This window comes from Oncorhynchus clarkii, chromosome 11, assembly GCF_045791955.1.
Source record: "Oncorhynchus clarkii lewisi isolate Uvic-CL-2024 chromosome 11, UVic_Ocla_1.0, whole genome shotgun sequence".
NCBI lineage: Eukaryota > Metazoa > Chordata > Actinopteri > Salmoniformes > Salmonidae > Oncorhynchus > Oncorhynchus clarkii.
Window position 1 is genome coordinate 7,404,796 of NC_092157.1, and position 14,924 is coordinate 7,419,719.

At 44.0% G+C, this 14,924-nt stretch overlaps 1 protein-coding gene across 1 annotated transcript in view; it reads left to right on the top strand.

The window, feature by feature from the left end:
- The first annotated feature begins 2,401 nt into the window (after positions 1-2,401).
- The window catches only part of LOC139420602 (WW domain binding protein VOPP1-like), a 50,578-nt gene continuing 38,055 nt past the window's right edge, over positions 2,402-14,924 (top strand). Inside the window, exons 1-2 of the mRNA XM_071170793.1 lie at positions 2,402-2,688; positions 14,065-14,123. Of these exons, the coding sequence (XP_071026894.1) occupies positions 2,638-2,688; positions 14,065-14,123 (110 nt within the window). The 5' untranslated portion in view covers positions 2,402-2,637. The remainder of the gene's footprint in view (positions 2,689-14,064; positions 14,124-14,924) is intronic.

Genomic DNA, 14,924 nt, shown 5'->3' on the forward strand with positions numbered 1-14,924 from the left:
AACTATAGTTTTGGCAAGTCGGTTAGGACATCCACTTTGTGCATGACACAAGTAATTTTTCCAACAATTGTTTACAGAAAGATTATTTAACTTATAATTCACTGTATCACAATTCCAGTGGGTCAGAAGTTAACATACACTAAGTTGACTGTGCCTTTAAACAGCCTTGAAAATTCCAGAAAATTATGTAATGGCTTTAGAAGCTTCTGATAGGCTAATTGACATCAATTTAGTCAATTGGGGGTGTACCCGTGGATGTATTTCAAGGCCTACCTTCAAACTCAGTGCCTCTTTGCCTGGCATCATGGGAAAATCAAAAGAAATCTTCCAAGACTGACTAGACAAAAAAATAATTGTAGACCTCCATAAGTCTGGTTCATCCTTGGTTGCAATTTCCATATGCCTGAATCTACCACGTTCATCTGTACAAACAACAGTACGCAAGTATAAACACCATGGGACCACGCAGCCGTCCTACCGCTCAGGAAGGAGACGCGTTCTCTCTCTTAGAGATGAACGTACTTTGGTGCGAAGAGTGCAAATCAATCCCAGAACAACAGCAAAGGACCTGGTGAAGATGCTGGAGGAAACGGGTACAAAAGTATCTATATCCACAGTAAAACTAGTCCTATATCGACATAACCTGAAAGGCCACTCAGCAAGGAAGAAGCCACTGCTCCAAAACCGCCATTAAAAAAGCCAGACTACGGTTTGCAACTGCACAACCAATATGTAAATAGCACACCCAACTTCCTCATCCCCATATTATTACTTACCCTCTTGCTCTTTTGCACCCCAGTATCTCTACTTGCACATCATCATCTGCACATCTATCACCCAAGTGTTAATGCTAAATTGTAATTATTTCGCCTCTATGGCCTATTTATTGCCTATTTATTGCCTACCTCCATACTCTTCTACATTTGCACACCCTGTACATAGATTTTTTTATTTATTTCTATTATGTTATTGATTGTACGTTTGTTTGTGTAACTCTGTTTTGTTGTTTGTGTCGCACTGCTTTGCTTTATCTTGGCCAGGTCGCAGTTGTAAATGAGAACTTGTTCTCAACTGGCCAGCTGGTTATTAAATAAAGGTGAAATAACAAATAAATAAAACATGAGGGAGGAGGATGTCTTCCCTGTAACCCACAGCGTTGAGATTGCCAGGCAATGACAACAAGCTCAGTCCGATGATGCTGTGACACACCGCCCCATACCATGACGGACCCTTCACCTACAAATCGAGTACAGGCCTCATTCCTTCGACGATAAACGAGAATCCGACCATCACACCTGGTGAGACAAAACCGCGACTCGTCAGTGATGAGCACTTTTTGCCAGTCCTGTCTGGTTCGGTGGGTTTGTGCCCATAAGCGATGTTGTTGCCGGTGATGTCTGGTGAGGACCTGCCTTACAACAGGCCTACAAGCCTTCAGTCCAGCCTCTTTCAGTGTATTGCGGACAGTCTGAGCACCGATGGAGGGATTGTGCATTCCTGGTGTAACTCTGGCTGTTGTTGTTGCCATCCTGTACCTGTCCCGCAGGTGTGATGTTTGGATGTACCGATCCTGTGCAGGTGTTGTTACACGTGGTCTGCCACTGCGAGGACGATCAGCTTTCCGTCCTGTCTCCCTGTAGCGCTGTCTTAGGAGTCTCACAGTACGGACATTGCAATTTATTTATTGCCCTGGCCACATCTGCAGTCCTTATGCCTCCTTGCAGCATGCCTAAGGCACATTCACGCAGATGAGCAGGGACCCTGGGCATCTTTCTTTTGGTGTTTTTCAAAGTCAGTAGAAAGCCCTCTTTAGTGTCCTAAGTTTTCATAACTCTGACCTTAATTGCCTACCGTCTGTAAGCTGTTAGTGTCTTAATGACCATTCCACGGGTGCATGTTCATTCATTGTTTATGGTTCATTGAACAAGCATGGGAAACAGTGTTTAATAAACCCTTTACAATGAAGATCTGTGAAGTTATTTGGATTTTTACGAATTATCTTTGAAGGACAGGGTCCTGAAAAAGGGACATTTTTTTGTTGTTGCCGAGTTTAGAATAGCATACTGCACCTAGATGAAATGTCAGAGAATCTCATTGCATATAAAATCATGAGGTGTCTTCACTCCCTCTGTGATTATACATATTCCAGTTATCATATTTCACATTTTCAGAACCAAGAATTCCTCAATTGCATTATGGGGAGGTTATAGGAGTAGACAACCTTTTGATTCACCTTATTTGATTTACCTAAACAGGAGTGTCTTCCGGGCTGTTTTGTTAGTGAAAGGGGGCGTCGATTACCGTAAATCCTAATGTAATGCAGCTGTTAGGATAGCCTGCATAATGCCATTGAATACCTTATTTTTTTTATCTTTCTTTGGAGCAGTTTTGCTTCAAAATGATATGATCTAATCGCGGAAACAATGTCTCTAGACCAACAGGAACTCGAGCTAACATTGGCGCTGTCACTGCTCCTATCCCGCATTGACAGCTGGGTTACGCGGAGGCTCGTCGGTCGTATGCTTTGTGTGATGCTGGAAGCTGCTGAACGTTTTGTTGTGGAATGAAATCGACATTGTGATAAAGTCTTTGTTCATCTTTTCATTCAAAACGGAGTTTGAAATTCGGCAAGGAGAGATGAAGAATCTACTCCCTGGGATAGTCCTGACGTTTTTGATATTTTTAGAGGTGAGCAGCCCTTAGACAACATCGGCTATTGCCAACTATATAACGGGCGTTTATGGGATTACGCTGTACCTTTTTGATCAAATTAGAATTTGAATTATGTTGGTAAAGAAAATATTATGACGTGAATGATGCTTTACTGTTAATTTGTCATGGTGGATATATTTAACAATATTTTCAAAGAACGAAGCATCTGCCCCCATCAGATGATATACAGTGTAGGCTACAGTATGATGCAATTTGGCTAACCCTTTGTCTTTCTGTCCGTTCCTCCGTAACAAAACGGAACTCTTCATGTAGGTAATATTGACCAAATCGAGTGCGAAAATGGTTACAAGGAAATTATGTTTTATTTCTGTACAACCGTAAGTGATACTGTCTGGGTTCCTAACTTTATCATGGCCCTTTTCAATATCTCTCTTCTGTAACATTTGGAGACGGTACAGACTTACTAACTCATTCACGAGCCACACATTTGTATGAGAAACATTACATGTGGAATTGCCCTCTTGAACCACTGAAAATCACAATGTAAAAGATTGTTGGACTTTTTGACAATTTCACTACTTAAAAAAAAAAAAAAAAAATCTTCAGAAATTAACAATTCTAAATGGTTTTCTAATCTGCCATGCCCTAGGAAAACCTCTGTGCTTGGACTATCATAACACTGCAACAAGACTGTTTTGGTTCTGTCAAGTCCATTTTCATTACACTAGATCTTTTATCTTTTCAATTATGTATTAAGTCAGTTGAACCTTACTCTATGCAGGATATCATGCTGTCCAATGTACTTGGCTCCTATTTTTTATTTAACCTTTTGTTTAACTAGCCAAGTCAGTTAAGAACAAATTCTTATTTACAATGACGGCCTACCTTGGCCAAAGCCTCCCCTAACCCGGACGATGCTGGGCCAATTGTGCGCCGATCACGAGGGATCGAACCAGGGTCTGTAGTGAGGCCTCTAGCAATGAGGTGCAGTGCCTTAGACCGCTGCGCCACTCGGGAGCAGCATCCTGTGGATGCTCATGCTCATGCCCTATAATATTTAATTTCGGTTATGTTATTAAAGTAACTAATGTACAAGGTTAATCATTGCTTAGGCAATAACAGACCATTTAGCACGCATGCAAATTGACACTAACGTTCACTCTGCAAACACGCGCTGAAGTTCAAGCAATATCTTAAGTTCTGCCATGTCTGCCAATCTACTTTCACCAACCTACTTCACAAGAAGTGTAAAATCACAGCATAAGAAATGTATGATTACCACTGAAATTGAAATGCTGTCTGTTTTTATTGAATAAAGTGAGTAAGTCAAGTAGGGGAAAAGGTCTAGGTGCAGGTTGTAGGGGAAAAAGTCTAGGTGCAGGTTGTAGGGGAAAAGGTCTAGGTGCAGGTTGTAGGGGAAAAGTCTAGGTGCAGGTTGTAGGGGACAAGTCTAGGTGCAGGTTGTAGGGAACAAGTCTAGGTGCAGGTTGTAGGGAACAAGTCTAGGTGCAGGTTGTAGGGAACAAGTCTAGGTGCAGGTTGTAGGGGAAAAGTCTAGGTGCAGGTTGTAGGGGAACAAGTCTAGGTGCAGGTTGTAGGGGAAAAGGTCTAGGTGCAGGTTGTAGGGGAAAAGTCTAGGTGCAGGTTGTAGGGGAAAAGTCTAGGTGCAGGTTGTAGGGAACAAGTCTAGGTGCAGGTTGTAGGGAACAAGTCTAGGTGCAGGTTGTAGGGAACAAGTCTAGGTGCAGGTTGTAGGGGAAAAGGTCTAGGTGCAGGTTGTAGGGGAAAAGTCTAGGTGCAGGTTGAAGGGGAAAAGTCTAGGTGCAGGTTGTAGGGGACAAGTCTAGGTGCAGGTTGTAGGGGACAAGTCTAGGTGCAGGTTGTAGGGGAAAGGTCTAGGTGCAGGTTGTAGGGGAAAAGTCTAGGTGCAGGTTGTAGGGGAAAAGTCTAGGTGCAGGTTGTAGGGGAAAAGGTCTAGGTGCAGGTTGTAGGGGAAAAGTCTAGGTGCAGGCTGTAGGGGAAAAGTCTAGGTGCAGGTTGTAGGGAACAAGTCTAGGTGCAGGTTGTAGGGGACAAGTCTAGGTGCAGGTTGTAGGGGACAAGTCTAGGTGCAGGTTGTAGGGGAAAAGTCTAGGTGCAGGTTGTAGGGGAAGAGTCTAGGTGCAGGTTGTAGGGGAAAGGTCTAGGTGCAGGTTGTAGGGGAAAGGTCTAGGTGCAGGTTGTAGGGGAAAAGTCTAGGTGCAGGTTGTAGGGGAAAAGTCTAGGTGCAGGTTGTAGGGGAAAAGGTCTAGGTGCAGGCTGTAGGGGAAAAGTCTAGGTGCAGGCTGTAGGGGAAAAGTCTAGGTGCAGGTTGTAGGGAACAAGTCTAGGTGCAGGCTGTAGGGGAAAAGTCTAGGTGCAGGCTGTAGAGGAAAAGTCTAGGTGCAGGTTGTAGGGAACAAGTCTAGGTGCAGGCTGTAGGGGAAAAGTCTAGGTGCAGGCTGTAGGGGAAAAGTCTAGGTGCAGGTTGTAGGGAACAAGTCTAGGTGCAGGTTGTAGGGAACAAGTCTAGGTGCAGGTTGTAGGGAACAAGTCTAGGTGCAGGTTGTAGGGAACACGTCTAGGTGCAGGTTGTAGGGAACACGTCTAGGTGCAGGTTGTAGGGAACAAGTCTAGGTGCAGGTTGTAGGGAACACGTCTAGGTGCAGGTTGTAGGGAACAAGTCTAGGTGCAGGCTGTAGGGAACAAGTCTAGGTGCAGGCTGTAGGGAACAAGTCTAGGTGCAGGCTGTAGGGAACAAGTCTAGGTGCAGGCTGTAGGGAACAAGTCTAGGTGCAGGCTGTAGGGAACAAGTCTAGGTGCAGGCTGTAGGGAAAAAGTCTAGGGGCAGGCTGTAGGGAAAAAGTCTAGATAAAGTCTAGGTGCAGGCTATAGGGAAAAAGTCTAGGTGCAGGCTGTAGGGAAAAAGTCTAGGTGCAGGTTGTAGGGAAAAAGTCTAGGTGCAGGCTGCAATAACTAAGCTTTGCTTGGTCATGAATCCAGAATTGGTGTGCTCAACTCAATTGTCAAATGTCTTTGGGTGCTTAGTTGGAAAGGCATATCAGTTGATGTGCTTGGTCATGGACAGCTTTTCGAGAGGGGGGGAGAAAGAGACTGGCTATACATTTTTAAAGTGGCAGGTTAGTTTTGAGATTAACCTCGCCTGGCCAGCTCACTATGACAGATATGGCAGTGGAAAGCTCCCTGGCAGGAATGTGACCAGAAGCTTCTGTGGTGCTGGAGGTGTCAGGTTCTGTGGAGATTGGAGGGTTTGCGGTTCAGCGACCCTATGAGACGAGTCAGCCTCTCCATGCAGGAAGGTCACCCCCACCCCTCTCGTGCCAGGGTGGGGCTGCATTAACTTCCCTAACACTCTCTGGCACTAAGATAGCAGCTCTGTGACTGGGAGGGAGCTGGATAGAAGCTTTAGCGTGGACTGTCTTCCTCACGGGCTCCTCTTTGTAGAAGGCGCTATTATGGTTTTGTGAGCTTTTGACTCGGCAGAAATCGAGTGTACATGTTTTGATGTGTCCAGTATGACGTTTGTATCTTATAGCCAAAAAAGCATAGCCTACAGTTTTGTGCTCTTTGTTACTTTGGATTCCAATAGATAGGCGCTACTCTATATCTTCACAACTCGACTACCAGAATTGCATTAGAGGGAGGAGACCCCACCAGATCTTATTTCAACAATGGGTGTTCCTTGAGGGGATTGTACCTCATCTTGTACTATAGTTCTATACTGACTAAAAGTATTAGGATAAATTCTGGGTTATCACCACCGCTTCAGCCTGCTTCCACTGTCACATTACCAAACTATCTTCTGCTCTTTGAATAGTCTGTCAATCACATGAGGACTCTACTATCCATAAGGGAAAACCTCAATGGGGAATGCATTAGAGATGTCTTGAAACGTGGAGGGACAGTTTTGTTATATGTTTACTTACCGATTCGGTTGACAAATTGTTTTGTTGGCAGTATGACAGCAAAGAGGGGTTCGGTCTGGGCTTGGTCGGTCTGGGCAAGGTCATGCTTGGCCACATTTTAAAATGTATATTATCACAAACTAAGCACAACCCATGAGGTTTGGTTGTAGTGAGCCAAACAGTATCTCATCAACTTGACCATTTTTATAATCTAGTAAATGTAATAGTTGTCTTGCCATTATGACTCTACCTCCAATGTCTATGATTTATGACCCAGGTTACAGTACAGTGACATGATATGACTAATGAATGACTGGTCGGATTAATGCAGTAGTTTTAAAATAATGTAGTAATCCTATATCCTTTTGGATGTAAATTAGCTTTGTGATCCTCTTTGATGGATTTCTCCACTTGACTTTACATTAAACCAGCCGTAAAAATGTCCGATGGTGTCAACTGTGAGTGAATAAAATCTCTGGAGTAGTTTTATCACTTTATCAAGGCTTCAAATGGCTGAGGCTGAATTAAAAAAAAGAGCCAGTTCTACTCCTAAACCAATAACAAACACGTGTCCTCCCAAAATCACGGCCCATCTGGGACAAAACCAAGCAGGATGCCGCAGTTTGCTGTTGTATAAAAGGTCACTCGCTCGGTTGTCCCATTTCGGCTACAGAGACAAGACAACAGCCGACCAAGCAACTGATGCTCTGGCAGGTCTTCAGATACTACATTAGAGGGATAATTTAACATACTTGCAAACTCCCCTGCTTTAACTAAGCGTGTGCAGTGGGAGTGTTGTGGTCTTTGTGGTTGGCCTGGGTATCTGGGGGGGGAGGGGGGTCTCAGCTCCTGAGCTACTACATAGCTGTGGACCCTGCTGTTTGGCAGTGCCACAGTGGGGAGTTTGGTCCCACAAACAGGCAGTTTGTTCCAACCATGGCGGCCCTCTTCCTGCCAGGGCTTCGCTGCCAGTGTGTCCCCGTATTGTCCATTCTTCCCAACAGCCAACCCCTTCCAAATGCTCAATTGTATGGCCCTAGTCCCAACCTTCATTGACTGTCCCCCTTCTCTGGTGGTGAGAGCTAGGAAACATCCTAGAGTCGTTAAGCGGTAGAACCAGTGATCTACTCTGAACGCAACACGTAAAGTGTTTGTCCCATGTTTTATGAGCTGAAATAAAAGATCCTGAAAATGTTCCGTACACACAAAAGGTAGGATTGAGTCTCCATTTGCATTTTAGGTATCGAATGAATTGACGTTTGGCGGCGCCTAATCAGTCAGTTCTGTACCCGCCTGGCTATGGCTGGGCAATATGGCCAACCAAAATAACATGTAATTGGTAAAATGTACGTAAGTATCAAAAATATAAATCATTTCAAATTCCTTATTAATCAAACCAGATGGCACCATTTTCTTGTTTATTTTTATTTACAGATAACCAGGGGCACACTCCAACACTCAAGACAATTTACAAACAAAGCATTTGTGTTTAGTGAGTCTGTCAGATCAGAGGCGGTAGATGACCAGGGATGTTCTCTTGGTGAATTGGAACATTTTCCTGCCCTGCTAAGCATTCAAAATGTAAAACGAGTACTTTTAGGTGTCAGGGAAAATGTATGGAGTAAAAAGTACAGTATTTTATTTAGGAATGTAGTGAAGTAATAGTTGTAAAAAATAAATAGTAAAGTACAGATACCAAAAACATATGACTTAAGTAAAAATACTTTCAATACTTTTGTAGTACTTGAAAGTCATTTTACTTAGGTACTTTACACCACTGCTCAGTAGAGATAATGTCCACACTGCCACGTAGGGCTGCACGATATGGGCAAATAATATAGAACTTATTTTTAACCAAATGTTACAATTGTGATTTGACTCTCAAATTATGGCAAAACTGTTGGAATCATGGAAATATAATGACTATTCTAATTCTATAGTTAGAATATAATAGTGGGCACTTTGAATACAGTGTTTGAGAATACAATGAATTAAAATGCCAGGGGAGGTGTTATTGTGACAGGGTAGGAACTAAAGTGTTGATAAGTGTTTCCTAGGGGACCCTATAAGCTTTGACTACATTGCATGTTTTCTCTTATCTACTTCATGTAGCTAACATATTCTTGCTTTGCATATTCCTCTTTGATTTAGAAGATACTGTTGCACAACCAACATGCTGATTTTAGGTTGAAGCCATCACTGCTTTATCAGGCAGTATTAACTAGCTACATTTGCTCTTACTCAGTACATTTTATGAGCTAGCTAGCTAGCTATTAGCATTAGCGGCTAACAATTAGCATCTCACAAGATTTAGGGCAACATGCTAAGAAAAGACAAACCTAGCTGATGTAAGAAACACAAACTAATAGAGTCATTATAGAACGCTAGTGGATTTATATTACGAAACAAAGTGAAAACAGCATTGTTGTCATCAGCATCGTTGCATGTGCTGCATTGACCATGCGGACTAAACACAAAGTGTCTCGTGGTTGAGGAGCATGAACTGTGCTCCTTTGAGTGACAGGGGGCGTGGCTAGGTCTTTGTGGAAAGTGTCACGGAGAGAAAGAGTGGAGAGCGATGACTCAAGTAGCGAAGTAAACAATAAATATTGACATTACACATGGTGTATCACATTTAACAAACCAAACATTCAAATACAGGTATAAAATGGAAAGTAAAACCCAAACCGGTCACCTGCATCATCAAATACGGTATACTGCCCAGCCCTACGCCTGGCTGAGTGGGAGTGTGGGTGGAATGAGCGAGCTCGCCTGGCAAGCAGAGCGCGAAACTCGTGGGAAAATGGAACTTGGTTGTCTGCCTGGAAATTAATTTTCTAATATTTTTCATAAACATATTTGAGAGTGCCAAATTCAAGTAGTTTAAGCACCTTAAGCTTGAGTAGGGATGTGTAGTGCGGTTGTGTGGGTTAGTGTAGTGTTCGCTCAAGTTTTGAGCACGAATTTGTTTATATCAAATCAAATTTATTTATATAGCCCTTATTACATCAGCTGATATCTCACAGTGCTGTACAGAAACCCAGCCTAAAACCCCAAACAGCAAGCAATGCAGGTGTAGAAGTACGGTGGCTAGGAAAAACTAGAAAGGCCAAAACCTAGGAAGAAACCTAGAGAGGAACCAGGCTATGAGGGGTGGCCAGTCCTCTTCTGGTTGTGCCGGGTGGAGATTATAACAGAACATGGCCAAGATGTTCAAATGTTCATAAATGACCAGCATGGTCAAATAATAATCATCACAGTAGTTGTCGAGGGTGCAGCAAGTCAGCACCTCAGGGGTAAATGTCAGTTGGCTTTTCATAGCCGATCATTAAGAGTTTCTCTACCACTCCTGCTGTCTCTAGAGAGTTGAAAACAGCAGGTCAGGTAGCACGTCCGGTGAACAGGTCAGGGTTCCATAGCAGCAAGGAGTCATCATGCCAGGTAGTCCTGAGGCATGGTCCTAGGGCTCAGGTCCTCCGAGAGAGCGAAAGAGAGAATTAGAGAGAGCATACTTAAATTCACACAGGACACCGGATAAGACAGGAGAAGTACTCCAGATATAACAAACTGACCCTAGCCCCCCGACACAAACTACTGCAGCATAAATACTGGAGGCTGAGACAGGAGGGGTCAGGAGACACTGTGGCCCCATCCGATGATACCCCCGGACAGGGCCAAACAGGAAGGATATAACCCCGCCCACTTTGCCAAAGCACAGCCCCCACACCACTAGAGGGATATCTTCAACCACCAACGTACCATCCTGAGACAAGGCCGAGTATAGCCCACAAAGATCTCCGCCACGGCACAACCCAGACAGGAATATCACGTCAGTGACTCAACCCACTCAAGTGACGCACCCCTCCCAGGGACGGCATGGAAGAGCACCAGTAAGCCAGTGACTCAGCCCCTATAATAGGGTTAGAGGCAGAGAATCCCAGTGGAGAGGGAAACCGGCCAGGCAGAGACAGCAAGGGTGGTTTGTTGCTCCAGAGCCTTTCCGTTCACCTTCACACTCCTGGGCCAGACTACACTCAATCATATGACCCACTGAAGAGATGAGTCTTCAGTAAAGACTTAAAGGTTGAGACTGAGTCTGCGTCTCTCACATGGGTAGGCAGAACATTCCATAAAAAATGGAGCTCTATAGGAGAAAGCCCTGCCTCCAGCTGTTTACTTCGAAATAATATCCCTGTTAGTGAGCATTTTTCCTTTGCCAAGATAATCCATCCACCTGACAGGTGTGGCAGATCAAGAAGATGATTAAACAGCATGATCATTACACAGGTGCACCTTGTGCTGGGGACAATAAAAGGCCACTAAAATGTCTAGTTCTGTCACTCCACACAATGCTATAGATGTTTTGAGGGAGCGTGCAATTGGCATGCTGACTGCAGGAATGTCCACTGGAGCTGTTTTCCAGATAATTTAATGTTAATTTCTCTACCATAAGCCGCATCCAATGTCGTTTTAGAGAATTTGGTATGTATGTCCAACCCGGCCTGGCAACCAAAGACCACGTATAACCATGCCAGCCCAGGACCTCCACGTCCACCTTCTTCACCTGTGGGATCATCTGATGACACCAGCTGCCCATACAAACTGATGAAACTGTGGGATCATCTGATGATACCAGCTGCCCGTACAAACTGATGAAACTGTGGGATCATCTGATGATCCCAGCTGCCCATACAAACTGATGAAACTGTGGGATCATCTGATGATACCAGCTGCCCATACCAGCTGATGAAACTGTGGGATTGCACAACCAAATAATTTCTGAACAAATTGTCAAACCGTCTTGAGGAAGCTCATGGGCGTGTTCGTCGTCATCACCAGGGTCTTGACCTGACTGCAGTTCAGTGGGCAAATGCTCACCTTCGATGGCCACTGGCACGCTGGAGAAGTGTGCTATTCACAGATAAGTCCTGGTTTCAACTGTACCGGGCAGTTGGCAGACAGTGTGTATGGCGTAGTGTGGGCAAGCGGTTTGCTGATGGCAACGTTTTGAACAGTGACCAGTGGTGAGGTGATGGTATGGGCAGGCATAAGCTATGGACAACGAACACAATTGCATTTTATTGACGGCAATTTGAATGCATAGAGGTACCGTGACGAGATCCTGAGGGCCATTGTTGTGCCATTCATCCACTGCCTTCAAATCATGTTTCAGCATGATAATGCATGGCCCCATGTCGCAAGGATCTTTACACAATTCCTGGAAGCTGAAAATGTCCCAGTTCTTCCATGGCCTGCATACACGCCAGACATGTCTCCCATTGAGCATGTTTGGGATGCTCTGGATCAATGTGTACAACAGAGTGTTCCAGTTTCCTCCAATATCCAACAACTTCTCACAGCCATTGAAGAGGAGTGGGACAACATTCCACATGTCACAATCAACAGCATGATCAATTCTATGTGAAGGAGATGTGTCCAGCTACATGAGGCAAATGGTGGTTACACCAGATACTGACTGGTATTCTGATCCACACCCTTACCTTTTTAAAGTTATCTGTGACCAACAGATGCATATCTGTATTCCCAGTCATGTGAAATCCATAGTTTTGGGCCTATTTAATGAATTTAAATTGACTGATTTTCTTATGAGCTGTAACTCAGTAAAATTGTTGAAATTGCATTTGTATTCTTTTTGGTGTGTGTGTTTGTATAAACCCTGTATTGCCGACACTATGTATTGGCCAATGAGAGGCTTTGAAGCCACCACTCAGAAGAAGCAGTCTTCCATAGGAAGGAATAGAATCCTACAGTATTTAAAATGTAAAAAATGAAAATGAAATGTTTCAAGGACTATATTGGCTCCTAATAAAACACATGTGCATTAAGGTGTCTAATAGAATAAACATGGCAAAAACAAATGTGTGGTGGGGTGTACCAAAAGGGAGGCACGGTGGCTTCAGAACAGAGCCCCTCGTCACTCATCTTGTGTGTGGGTATAACTCATTGGGTAGAACCCACATCCGTTGTGCGCTCAGTGGCCACAGATTGTGGGGGAAAAACACATGGCACAAACCACAAAGGGGATTCCTGGATGCTCCTAGGATGAAATGCCACCTCAGCCTGCCATCCATCCAGCCAGTCCTTTGGCGGCCATTTTCACGTCTCTATAAAAGCCTCTCCACCCACAGCTCTCCAAAGATGAGCCAGGCTTCACTGTCTTCTATAGTTAATCTCTCACCTCGTTGAGAGATGTATGTGGGTGCACCTCAACAGTCTTGACTTTTTTCCACAACTGGGCAGGTGAGAGCAGTAGGGCATCAAGGTCACTTATTCTGAGCCAGCCACAGACTACTAAAATGCAGCCCATGTCTGACTTTATAGTCTTTATGTTGGAGGCCAGCGGATTTCAGTTACATTGAAGAGCAAAGGGGCATCCTGTTGTTTTTATTTAGAGAACACTGTATGCTCCACTATGCTGTTAACACTACATCTGTCATATCACTGAGTCGGCAGTGAGGCTTTGGCGGAGGACTGTATTGTGTGTTGCATAAAGCCAGGGCTGCCAGAGAGAATCTGTATGTATGATTTAAAACAGCAATAATATTTGCATGGGTTAACAGATCCATAAAGGTTGTTCATTCGCTCGTAGGCAAACGGATCATCTTGACACTGCAAACCATACCAGTTTCAGCGCTGTATTATAACCAACGTGTTTTTCATATGTGAACAGAGCGGTTTCATTTATCTTTCAAAGCTTCAACATGGTACCTAATTTTTTAATGAAAAGCATTACTTGCGCATAAAGCCCTGGAGGTTATGCCTGGCCTTGTGCATAACACTCCCAGGACAGATCCTCATTTTCCCCATCTTGCCTATTTTTTTTTATCGCTCCTTGCTTTGTGTAGAAAGGATGGAGAGCGCACTACTAAGCTACAAAGCACATCTTATGAGGGCTATAAAACTGAAATATGCCTTACGCTTTACAGAGACTGCCTCAGTCAGCATTTTGATAGAGGGCGGTTGGAGGCAGCTGCGTAGTGTTGCCGCAAGGCGTATTGATTAAGAAACAACTCCTGCCCGGGATGAACGAATCCTGGCGTAATGGGATGCAGGCAGATGGCATGCCGCTCTGAAATGGTTTGTTGGTACGCTCTTTATCGCAAGACTGTCTCAAATTCTTATCCAATTCTCCGTAGGTGGAGAAAATTATCTCTTCAACAGTGAAGCCCAGAGCATATGCCGATTCGTCTAGCGCTAACTTGACGGAGAATGGAGGTTATTAAACAACCTGGTTGAAGCCGGAAATAACGAGACTTAGTAAATGTAGGCCTGAAGCCGATGTCAGGTCATACAGTCTGCACTGTGGGAGAGATGGTCTGTCCAATGGCAGGTCATAGTATTCACTGTGGGTGGGGCAGGAGGGACTATTTGTTTTATTTCATTATGTAAAGAGCATGGACTTACTTTCTTCCTCTCCCTCTTGCAGTGCATAGAGGCCAAAAAGTACTGCTGGTATTTTGAAGGCGGATACCCCATCTACTTTATGTAAGTACCATCTGCCACAGTATGTATTGTACTGTACATGGCCGATTTTATGATATTGTGATCGGTAACAAGCTACATACCGCCAAATGGTGGGGTCATATGAATAACAGTCATTTTGTTTGATTTAACATTTATATTCAGAGGAACCATAGTGTCTGAGACAATCCATCTCATCTGAGTCAACACAAATGTCTTTTGTCAAGGCTTTCCATACATATGTGTGAGACTGTGGCCATTTCACCTGTTAATGTCACAGTCCAGCAGTCGTTTTGTCACGGTCGCAAGGCATATGAATTAACAGGTTGGCGAGCAAACAATGTGATTGTCACAACACATAAATTGTAATGTGGCTTTGGGGGGGGGGGTAGAAACTTGGCTTCCCCAATGATTTTACCCACACACCTCTACTGTTATAACTACATATATTTTCTATGTGAATTTGATCGCCTCAAAAAAGTTACATGTTGCAGCTTTAAGCTTCCCATCCATTCTCCCTCGCTGGTAACTACCGGTGTCGGCCATTGTTCAATAAAATGAGAGTGTGCGCCTCTGAAGAGATATGTCATGTAGGTAATGGAATGAGTGTGCGCCTCTGAAGAGATATGTCATGTAGGTAATGGAATGAGTGTGCGCCTCTGAAGAGATATGTCATGTAGGTAATGGAATGAGTGTGTGCCTCTGAAGAGATATGTCATGTAGGTAATGGAATGAGTGTGTGCCTCTGAAGAGATATGTCATGTAGGTAATGGAATGAGTGTGCGCCTCTGAAGAGATATGTCATGTAGGTAATGGAATGAGTGT